At 30.0% G+C, this 11,969-nt stretch overlaps 2 protein-coding genes across 2 annotated transcripts; both read left to right on the top strand.

The window, feature by feature from the left end:
* Positions 1-3,844: 3,844 nt before the first annotated feature.
* LOC128392591 (uncharacterized) lies at positions 3,845-5,229 on the top strand. Its single transcript, XM_053352637.1, has one exon. The coding sequence runs from the start codon at positions 4,027-4,029 to the stop codon at positions 4,933-4,935; it is 909 nt and encodes a 302-aa protein (XP_053208612.1). The 5' UTR covers positions 3,845-4,026; the 3' UTR covers positions 4,936-5,229.
* Positions 5,230-7,145: 1,916 nt separating this feature from the next.
* Positions 7,146-10,177, top strand: LOC128392588 (frizzled-4-like). The gene has a single exon (XM_053352634.1). The coding sequence runs from the start codon at positions 7,693-7,695 to the stop codon at positions 9,580-9,582; it is 1,890 nt and encodes a 629-aa protein (XP_053208609.1). The 5' UTR covers positions 7,146-7,692; the 3' UTR covers positions 9,583-10,177.
* The last annotated feature ends 1,792 nt before the right edge of the window (positions 10,178-11,969 follow it).

Here is an 11,969-nt window from a genome sequence, read left to right as displayed (position 1 = left end):
TTTTAATTGTGAGCAATTGAAACTCTCAACTGATTAACTAATAATAAACGTTGACAATTATGTTTGATCGTCTTTGTTTACAATAAACTTGAAACAATTAATTGTCTCATCATTAGATGGGTAACAAAAATTAATCAAATATCACCTTGATTGTTATCATTTAACTAATCTAATAATAGTTCACCTTAAACATTGATTTATGATAAGAAGTTAAATCAACAATCAACTAATTTTTATCTTCAATTTCAACTAATTAAAACTTTCCTACTAAAGAATCAATGAAATGACTAATTAATTTAATCTTGTTGATATTTTTTACAACTCGAAAGGATTAACTTTTTTAAACAATTTCGTTAATTGCTGTTAACCCAATCGGTTAGGGAAAGATAATCATTGTAACAAGATAACAATCAATTTTGATTGTAACAATTGAGAGCACAATTTGAAATAATCAAATCAGATGAAAGGATTTAAGATTGTGAACCTTAATCCAGTTCAATTTGTTTGATTGTTAATTTGATTGAATTTGGTTAACCTGAGATTGAGATATTATGTCAGTTTGATTAGATTGTTGGCTTTGTGAACAATTTGATGATCACAATCAAATTACATCGATTGTGAATTTAACTGATTCGAAACATGAAAAGTTCAATATCGAACTCAGAACATTTTTATTGGAACTTTCTTTCCTTTCTCTGAATTTTATCATGAAGATTTAAACATGGAACTTCAATCAAACTGAATTAACTTTAAGAACTTCAAGTTAAATTGTCAAATCAATTGAATCGGATCTAAATTGTCAAAACTGATTCAATCTTAATCATATTCAAGTCTAAATTGTGACGATAACAATTTTTTTCAAACAAACTAATAAACTGAATCATTTGAAATGATAAAGTTTTCATTTTCTAGCAACAATTAAGTTTATTGAGCACAATTTGAAATAATCAAATCAGATGAAAGGATTTAAGATTGTGAACCTTAATCCAGTTCAATTTGTTTGATTGTTAATTTGATTGAATTTGGTTAACCTGAGATTGAGATATTATGTCAGTTTGATTAGATTGTTGGCTTTGTGAACAATTTGATGATCACAATCAAATTACATCGATTGTGAATTTAACTGATTCGAAACATGAAAAGTTCAATATCGAACTCAGAACATTTTTATTGGAACTTTCTTTCCTTTCTCTGAATTTTATCATGAAGATTTAAACATGGAACTTCAATCAAACTGAATTAACTTTAAGAACTTCAAGTTAAATTGTCAAATCAATTGAATCGGATCTAAATTGTCAAAACTGATTCAATCTTAATCATATTCAAGTCTAAATTGTGACGATAACAATTTTTTTCAAACAAACTAATAAACTGAATCATTTGAAATGATAAAGTTTTCATTTTTCTAGCAACAATTAAGTTTATCACTTACAATCAGTTTAGTTATAATTGATTGTTGAGACTATGAAAAGTTAATTAATTATTAATGTAACTCTAAAATAATGAAGCCAAAGTAAATTGAGATTAATTATTTACTAATTGAAGATAATCAAATTGATTGAAATGCAACATGATTAATAAAAAATGATCACTAATTGAAAATTGAGTTTACGATTAACTGAAACTTGAATGAATCAAAAATTTTATATAAATTGATTAGTTTAATTGCAATTTAAAAATATAAAATCTCAATGGATTTGAATTTATATTTAGTTAATCATTGATCATAAATCAACAGCAATTATCACATTAATAAGTAAGATTGAAAATCAATGATAGATTTGAATTAAATAATCAATTAGGTTAAATGATAAAAAAGTAATTAACATAGGAAATTGATTAATTGTTGATGAGAGAGAAAAGATTATCACATTTAATTATTGACAATTAACTTACTTGTGATTTAATCCTGATAGAACTCGTTGTCGCTCTAAATCAGTGAGTAAATTTTTTAATTCAATCAAATCTTTAGATGAATCTAAATTGTTACCATTAGTCGCAATTAAACCGGAAGATGATCCAGTTGATGAAGATGAAGATAATGATGATGATGAATCTGATGATAAATCATCACCATTAAAGGTATAATCACCAATAGACTGACCATCAGGAATATTTGAATGACCAGAAAGAGGTAAACTTGTAACACAATTAAATGAAATGAGTGAGAAAAGTAAACAAACAATCATGATTCCTGACGAAACAATCACACCAACAATTAAGGTAAAACTTGTTCACAATTAGTAAGTATTTTTGTTGATTAAATGGATAAACTATTCAACAATCAACTTGTTGGACTAAATCAACAACAATCAAAACGAGAAACAATTCAAAAAGTTGAGATGATCAACGAAAATTTTGATAATCGAAATTTTTTTTCTCCAATTTCCTCTTCTTCTTACCTTAACTTTCTTACATAGACTAACCCATAGACGATGCTTTTATATTCACATGGACCTATGGTAATAATTTATTAATGGTGATAATTTATTGACTCAATTATCAGTGCGCAGTGATGATTATCATGATTATCATCATGGTTATTATGTTAATCAGTTTGAAAGGATGATCGAAATGGGTGAGAACTTTTTGTTTTTCTTTCGAATGTAAAAAAACTCGAACTTGTTAGAACTAAAGTTGACATTCGAAGTGGTAAAGAGGAGGGAAAATGGGAGTGTTCATGATAACTGAAGGTGGGAATTTGGTGGAGGAGGAGGAAGAAGATGAAGAAGATGATGGTGATGATTATGATGATCAGATGACGATTGTGATGATTACAATTTAATCAAATTAATGTAATCATCAATTGCTTCTGGGTTTAAGTTTGAATTCATTGAAATTGTTATTATTACCTGAGTTTATCTCGGGTGGAGACAATTGTTAATCATTTTCTAATTATGATTAAGATGATAATCATCTTGATTGTGAGAGCTGATGATGGATCACAAATAGATAGAGATGATTTTTAATTCTGTCGCCAATTGTCACTCTTATTTTTATCATCAACATTTATCATCTCATCATAATTGTAATCAATTTAACCTCTTATCAGGTAAGTTAATCTAATTTACGTCAGTTAATTTTAACAATATTCAAATGATTGACAGGAAGTTGATTTAACTATTTACAAGTTAATCAATAATCATCTTCCAACCGGATCTACTGATTGTTTCATCTTTATATTGATTAAAGATTTGAGATTTAATTAAAAAAAGTAACAGTATTTTTGATCGGAAGCGATTAAATTGTTACTAATTATCAATTTCAGTTGATCAAGTTAATCAGCTTCAATCTAAGTTACACCAACAATTTAATTGTGATTACTTTTTTCTGGGTGGAAGTTTATTAATTATTAATTCATCACCTTAGTTCATGTCCTTTCAACAATCAATTTACTAATCAATTTAGCAATTGGTGAAGTAACAATTTGTTTGTTTTGATTGTTGACAGTTTAGTTGGATTGATTTTGTTTCTGTGTTGTTAATTCATCAATCAAATTACATTTGTAAGGTAAAATGATTAATCACCTTGAGAGTTGATCATCAACGATGGTAACAATTAAATGTCAACAATTAAAAAAAAGCCAACGATCAACTGGTTAACAATTGCAGTGCAATGCACAATTTATGAGGAGTTAATTGTGCTGATTAAACGATTTAAATTATGATTAATCATAAATTGTCAATATAACAACAACAAAATCAATAAGCAATTATAATTGCTCACAATTGGGGAGCAATTAACTGCGATTTATTTTCAAACTAAAGTTTAATTGACCAAAGATAATTGGAAATTAAAAATCCTCTTGTATAAAATTAGTTTCCTTGATAACAATTAAATATGATACAAGTATCAATGAGTGTGTGTGTGTGTATTTACAATTAGCTAATCACTGGACATTAATCATTTGTCAGAATTAAATTTCCTGAACACATTTAGCAATGTTTCCTTTAAATCAAAGCAAATTTAGTTGTTAAGTTGTTAACAATTAGCAACAATTAGTTTAGAAATTTAGATAATCTAAAGATGGACTTTTCAAATCAAATTAAGAGTTTTAATTGTTCACAATTTGTATCAATCTTATTATGTATATTAACTTTTTCTCAAATCAGCTCATCTTTACCTCCGGTAACCTCATCATTAATTTCATCAACTTCTTCATCACCTTCAGATACTTGCGAGTGTCATCTTCGTAATTTGGACCAATGTTCATCTCACTTGATCTTATTGTCGCAACCAGTGCCAATGATGCCCCCCGGCGATGTGTTTGACCGGATGTGTGCCTTTCTTAATGAGAGTTACCAATGTCGTCAGGACTACCTAAGTCGGTGTTCAACCCCTTCGGCGTTAGTGATGATCAGATTGATGACACAGAAAAATGATGCCGCTTTTCAGTCACTTTGCTCACAACCCGAATCGACTTATTGGAAATCCTTGTACGTCGCCAACTATTATTGTCTACAATCAACTAAGATGTTATGTCGACCCTGTATTCTTGACTATCAGGCTGGACTCGAGGCTTCACTGATCAATGAGACAACCCAAATATCGGGTGGATGCTGCGCTTTTAACCGATTGGTCGGTTGTACCTCCGAAATAATTCGAAACAAATGTGGAGCCGATGCCTTAGCTGTTAGCCAAAAAATCGCAGCCATTTTCGCCTCATCAGTGGCAAACAATTTGTGTCGCACTTATCCGGTTGAAAGTGCTTTTTGTAAAACCATTTTACCACCACTCGGGTCGATACCCAAAGGCGATACCTTCGCCTACTATGGTCAAATATTTGGTTCTAATCCTGGTCTATCGGCACCTTGGGGTTCGTCAATGGGATCATCAATGGGCTCGTCTATGGGATCGTCAATGAGTTCGGCGACTAGTAAATGGGCCGATGTTGGAAACTGGAAGAAATCATTTGAACACATGAAAATCGATTAATGATTAACGATTAATTGTTCGTTAATTGTTGAGGAAGATTGGTAAACATGTCAGTAAATAAAACTTGTTAAATTGTATTAATAATAATGATCAATATTATCAATTGTTCAAGTTGTTATTTCTGTTATTTTTTTCTTCTTCTTCTTCATCTTCAAATAATCAATTATAATCATTAATTACTCGATAATATGTTTTGTGGTTTATTAATTGTTGTTGCTGTTGTTAAACTTAATCAGTAAATTGTTTACATTCAATTAACATTTAACAGAAAATAAAACAAATCTAAAAACTCAATTGGATTGTGAATCTTTCCTCAATCACTTTTCTTAAATTAATATGATAGTTAACTAATTGTCATCTTATCAATCAATCGTTTAACAACAATTGACCTTAAATTGTTAGTAAAATGTACTAATAATACTAATTTCTTTATCTTGACTACCAATTGATTTTCCCGCTTTTTCTTACAATTACAATTACAATTATAATCATAAGAAAAACAATATCTTCTCACTTTCCAATATAATCTTACCTTAATTGGCCTAATTGATTAACTGTCGATGTTAAGATTTAATTTTCACAAGTAACAATTTGTATGATTGTTGATAGTTTTGTTTCAAGATTGTTTTTAGTTGAATGTGGTGAGTGGTTGTGATGATGATTAGATGATAAGATGAGCAGATAATCCAGTAAATCCACTCAAAGTAATTGGAATTAGTGATGATGATGATAATTATCATTCGTATTTATTGTTATCTGAATCACAATTTGCTTCAGACTTTTTCACTTGTTTGGCTCCTTCTTTGAACAGGTAAACATTTTCCTTGTTTTCTTTTATTACCTGAGAGAATACCTGGTGAAAAGAAAAGAAAAATGTCAACATGATAAAAAGAAAGAGAATCATTGGGATTATCTTACCTTTTTATTTTATTCTATTCTCAATTGTGTAATGTTAACAAGTTCTGTTGAACAGGATGACACTAAGAGCGATTAAAAACAATGTAAGAAGCAATAGTTTTCATTGAGAATTTCATTTCCATCCAGAGACGAATGAAATTCAGAGATGATCCTTTTAATCCGACCACCAATCCAGAGATTAGTCAGTTTATCCAAATAACAGATAGGCCATTGTTTTAGTGTATTGAATAAAATTCATTGTCCAATTGAACTTCATAAAAATGTATGAGAGAGATAGACGATAATTCAATTCAGAATGGAGATAATCCTTCTTAATCTTGTCTCTTTCAATGGATAATCTGTGAGAGAGAGAGATTGGAAAATCTTTTAATCTTGTATGTTCAATGTTATCAGTAGATATTTGCAAATAATTACCTTTTAATTGGAGAGCCACATTGTCACTTTAATTGGAAACGTCTTTTTCATCAATACAATCAGATTAATGTCTTAATCGTAATTGGAAAAGATAAACATTCAATACGAATAGTAGTTGATGGGAGAGATTAAATTGACCAATTGACTTTTATTGCTTCCCATCAAAACATTGAGATTATTCAATAGCTCTTGACACTGTCAACTTATTCTAATTGTAAACGTGTTAATTAACTAAAATCAAGTCAACAATTGACAAGATTAATTGTTAATCGTTGATTAAAAAACAACAACAAACACTTTCCCTTATTATCTATAAACAGTTAAAGCGATTAAACTTATCACAAAAACGAGATGACAAAACAAAAGGATTTTTCAAAGAAACACCAGCATCACCTAAAGATAATTAAGATAATCCCTAATCATTATCAAATTAATTGTTTTGAAAACACAAAATGATCAACTATCTGTTCACACATTGATTACAAGTCCAAGTTTCTATTGGTGCCCATTCGTATCCTCATGGATTCTCAACAACTGAAGCTCTGATATGACATTTAAATTCACTTAATCAATAAAAGAAGGAAAAAAAATCAACTTGGAACGATAAATTTGGTCTCTTCATTGTTCAATCAAGTTCCAACATCAATATCCTATTAATTGTTCTAATCCTTATTTAGAATACTTCCTTTTACTAATTGGCATTTATATCTCTGTTAATTTAACAGAATTAACAAAGGAAATTCTAACGACAATGCCAACTTTTTTTCTTCCAAAAAAGAAAATATGGTTACCCAAACGATCGTCAGATGGCGTTAGGTCGAAATTCTAAGTTTCTCTTTCAGAAACTTTTTCCAAAGATCATAAGATAATTTTGTCTATTTAGTTGTTTTCTTTTCTCACCAAGATGTTTTCTTAATCTCTTTTTGTTTGTTTCATTTATCTCATTTTATTTTCTTAATTATTCATCTTAATATTGGTAAAATTAATCGATAATCCGATTTCTTTTTTACCTTTGACCGATTGGTCAGTGAAAAAGAATTGGTTAAATAATGAATGTCTCATCAATAGATTTACATCAACTTGTGAGGTGATCTGGTTGATCCTCTTCTTTTGTGTTTTCTACTCTCTTTTCTCTTACTCCTCAACAGTTTCCTCTTCTTTTTTTTTATCATCACTTTTTCATCGTTGCATTTGTCTGATTTTTCCTATTTTAAACTATTTCCTTGATTTCTGTTTGATCCGATCGGCATCTTTTTAACTTTCTCTCCATCTTCTGGTTATAAATATTCTTCATTTTTCAAATTTTTTTCCTTCTATTCTATTTTGTTTTGTTCTATTCTCTTCTTTTCTTTGGTGCTACACTCAGGATTTACATTCTCTCTTGGTTTCTTCTGGTCGCATCAAAGATTATTTAATGTTCCAACCATGGTCAATCCCCTTTTAGTGGTTATTCTATTTTGTTCCTATTTACAGAATGTTGTCCAATCTTCTGCACCACCTTCAGTTCGTACCTGTGAACCGATTAGACTGGAGATGTGTAAGAAAATTGGATACAATGCAACCGGTTTACCCAATTTAGCTGGACATGAGACTCAAGATGAAGCGGAACAAAGTTTGAAAACTTTTAACCCTCTAATTAGTATTGGTTGTTCATCGCAATTACAGTTTTTCTTATGCTCTGTACATGTTCCCATGTGTGATGAGAAAATTGTTTCCACCCTTGGACCATGTCGCCGATTATGTGAAACCGTTCGTGATCGGTGTTTATTCATTCTCAATGAATTTGGTTACCCTTGGCCAGCTCATTTAAACTGTAGCCTTTTCCCTTTGGTTAATGATCATCAAAATATGTGCATGGAAGGACCAGGAGAGGATACAAATAAACAACGCTCAAGTACCAGTAAAATAACCATTTTAAATTATAAAACATCAATCAATCCGGATAAAAATCGTGAGGTTACTCATCAACCAGTTATCACCGAAATAGTTACTCCTTCAATTACCAACCCACAAAATAATCATTCTAAACTATATGGACCTATTGTTGAGGATTGTCTTGATCTTAAATTCCATCAACAATATTTTAAAGTTCGCCGAAGTGACAATGGAAGCCAATGTTCGCATGGGTGTATAGCCGATATACTTTATCCATCTACAACTAAACAATTCACAGAATTTTGGATCGCATTCTGGTCAACCTTTTGTTTTGTCTCTTCGATTTTCACCATTCTCATGTTTTCACGTTCCAACGTTCGTATTGATTATCCTGAAAGAGCAATCGTTTTCATGGCATGTAATTATTTCGTCTTCAGTAGCATCCATTTGGTGGCAATTTTCATAGGAAGAGCAAAGATTAGCTGCTACGAAGATGATCAATATCATGTTTCTCTGCTAATTAAAAACAGTTATCAAAACCCATATTGTGTAACTGTTTTCACTCTTCTCTATTACTCTCAAATGTCCAGTCTAATTTGGTGGCTTGTTTTATCGTTTACCTTATATTTTACTGTGGCCAAACAATGGTCATCATCTAAATTGAGCGATCATTCTAACTACTATCACTCTTTAGCCTGGGGCATTCCAACTCTTAGCACAATTTTAATTTTCATGATTGGTGATATAGGAGCTGATGAATTAACTGGCAATTGTAATGTTGGCAGTAACAATCCTCAATCTCTGTTATATTTTATCATCATACCAATGGCAACGATTCTGTTGATTGGGTCAGTGATCTTCATTTTGACCATTAGAGGTTATTTTAAAGGTCGAACGATGAATCAAGTCCATACATCTCAGGCTCATCATCATAGAAGTTATCAATCATCATCTGAGAAAATCAGCTACAACAATTTATCTTCTCAAAATTCTCATCCTCCACTAATCCAATCGCAAATTGTTTGGACCAGTCAACCAAGATTAACAGAGGAATTGGGTATTGCTCTAATTCGTCTCTTTCTTTTTCAAATAATCTATTTTGCCATCTCATCGTACCTACTATTTGTTTCCTTTTATGAGTATCTTAATAAAAATGATTGGTACTCCGTTTCGACAAATGATCTACCCAATGTGGAGATAATGTCACTTAAAATTTTCATGTCTTTTTTAGCCGGTATTATGACCGGAATTTGGATCTGGATGTCGGAACCCAATTTTCCATGTGTCATTAGAGCGGATTGGCAAAAATCTTCCCAACCATCAATACAAATTATTCCTCAACATAATAATATTCACATTCTCCCGGTAACATCATCATCACTCGTAACGATTGACGGTCGAAGACGCTGCTATCACCCGGGAAGTGAAACGACCGTTTGATGAATCATTTTAAAGCCAAAAAACAACAACAAACGACAGTTTAAATTGTGAAAAGACATTTTTTTACTCTAGTAATTTGTAAATTGTAAATTAATCCCGCAACTCTCATGCATTTAGTTTCACCACTCATTTTCATATCTCTCTCTCTCTCTCTCTCTCTCTCTCTCTCTCTCTCTCTCTGGTTTGCCTTAAATTATAACAGAGAAAGTTTAATTGTAAATTTTTCTTACATCATGACCATCATTCATCTTCTTAAATCATACTGAATTATCAACTAATTGTCATGTTGATTTAAACCAAAAAAAACTATCACAACCATTTTATTTTCATTGTTAATCAACAAACTGTGTCCTAACATAAAATAAGATAAAGACAGTTAATAATTACAATTAACAACAATAATATCAATCACATCACCACCACCAACAATCATGATAATGTTAACAATTAGTGATAACATTAATTACTATCAATAAATAAATACAATTGAAATAGTTAATCAATAATTCTGGATGATAAATCAACTTGAACAATAAGAAACTCAACTTTTTGATAAAAATTTTGTAAATTAAATTGTAAACATTAACAAAACAAATTACAAGACTCAATTCATTTCTAAATAAACAATTTAAATCACAAACAATTAACTGATTGGTGGACAAAATTTGCGAGAAAAAAAACATTTAACCAAATCGTTTCCTCGAGACAGACATTCCCACTCTCCACTGCTCTCTCGTCATCCTCATCATCCTCATCATCTTCCCTCATCCCCTTGTCTCTTTTCCCATGTAATTTATTACCAATTACCAGAGTGGGATGATGATTATGAAGACAAGAAGATGAAGATGATGAAGAGCTAATTATAATTGCGACTTTTTTGTCTAAACCACTTTCATCTCAAGTATCTTATAGTTTGATTATAATTTATTAATTGTGATTAATTAGATTTCTATTGATCAACCAATTGATTTCAATAGTAAATCTAATCAATGATTTATTTTTAATCTTATTTTAATTGTTACTTTTTAGTAAGTAATGAAATCTAATCAACAACTAACAATCAGTTGGGAAATTGTTTTTGTTTTTTTTTATCAATTAATTAATTCTGAGTTTGATTATGTTGTTGATGGTGATGATGAGATGATAATTACGTAGATGATGAGTTGAAACAATGTCTATTAAGATGATGATGAAGATGAGGATGAGGATGATGAGGCCGAAAAAGATGAGGATAACTTTTTGATGGATTAGGATGATGAGAATAACAAAGAGAAAATTTTTTAGAAAAGAAAGAGAAATATTTGTTTCTCTTTCTTTTTTCCTCTTTGTAAGAAGATGAGAAGATGATGAGGATGAGAAAGAGGATGTTGCGAAAGATGATGATGGAAGATAAGAAGATGAAGATGATTTTAGAAAAGAAAATGCTGATTAGACTAGAAAAGTTTTTTTTCTCGAATTCGAATCAACTTTAATTGTTGTTAATTGTTTCATTCAATTATCTTTCGTTCATTATTATGGACCCAATCATTGTAAATTTCGTTACCTGTAATTACAATTAACTTTAATTGTTCATAGGAATTGTTAATTTCCAATAACAGGGTCGAAACTTTCTCAGAGATTTTGATTGTCCGAGTTAATTGTGCCAATTATTGCTAATTAATTGTGATCAGTTGATTGGTTGGTAATTGGTCAATTATTGCCAAGGTTAAAACTAATACTTTTGATTATTTCAATGATTAACTTTAATTAATTGTGATTAGATGAGACAAGGAAAAGTAATTTCTAAATGATTAACTTGTTATTGTGGTCGATCGTAAATTGTAACAATTTAGTTAATCACTACGATTGTTAAAAGTGGAAAGTAAAACTGAAAGTAAATTTCAATTTTCACCACAATTTAATCATTAAAAATGATTAATTTAAATTGTGAAAATATTAGATAAATTTTCATTCAACTGATTTAGTTAACACTTAATTTGCTCTGAATATTGAGATGAATTGTTAAATCTAATTAAATCAATTGATCACCTTTCTGGCCAATCAACAATTGTAACAACAATCAGACCACAATCAATAACATGTTACTAAATTAAGCTATAAAAATGTTCAACAATTGAAATTTAGTTCAATTGGGAGACTCATGATTAACTAATTGTACTCATCTTATTGTAAATCACAATTTTCAATACAGTTGAAACTTTAATTGTCAAAGTAATATAATAAATCAATCACAATCAGCATAACCAAATTAATTGGGTGATAGAAACAATTAAAAAAAGTATCAGAAAAAGTTAATCTAATTGTTGGACTTAAAATATTCACTGTCAACAATTAACATTTCAATTCAATGATTAAACAAATCAACTCACATGTAAACTTTTTGAAGC

Source organism: Panonychus citri, unplaced genomic scaffold (genome assembly GCF_014898815.1).
Source record: "Panonychus citri isolate SS breed McGregor unplaced genomic scaffold, ASM1489881v1 Contig00136, whole genome shotgun sequence".
Lineage (NCBI taxonomy): Eukaryota > Metazoa > Arthropoda > Arachnida > Trombidiformes > Tetranychidae > Panonychus > Panonychus citri.
This window is presented reverse-complemented; position numbering and strand designations above follow the sequence as displayed.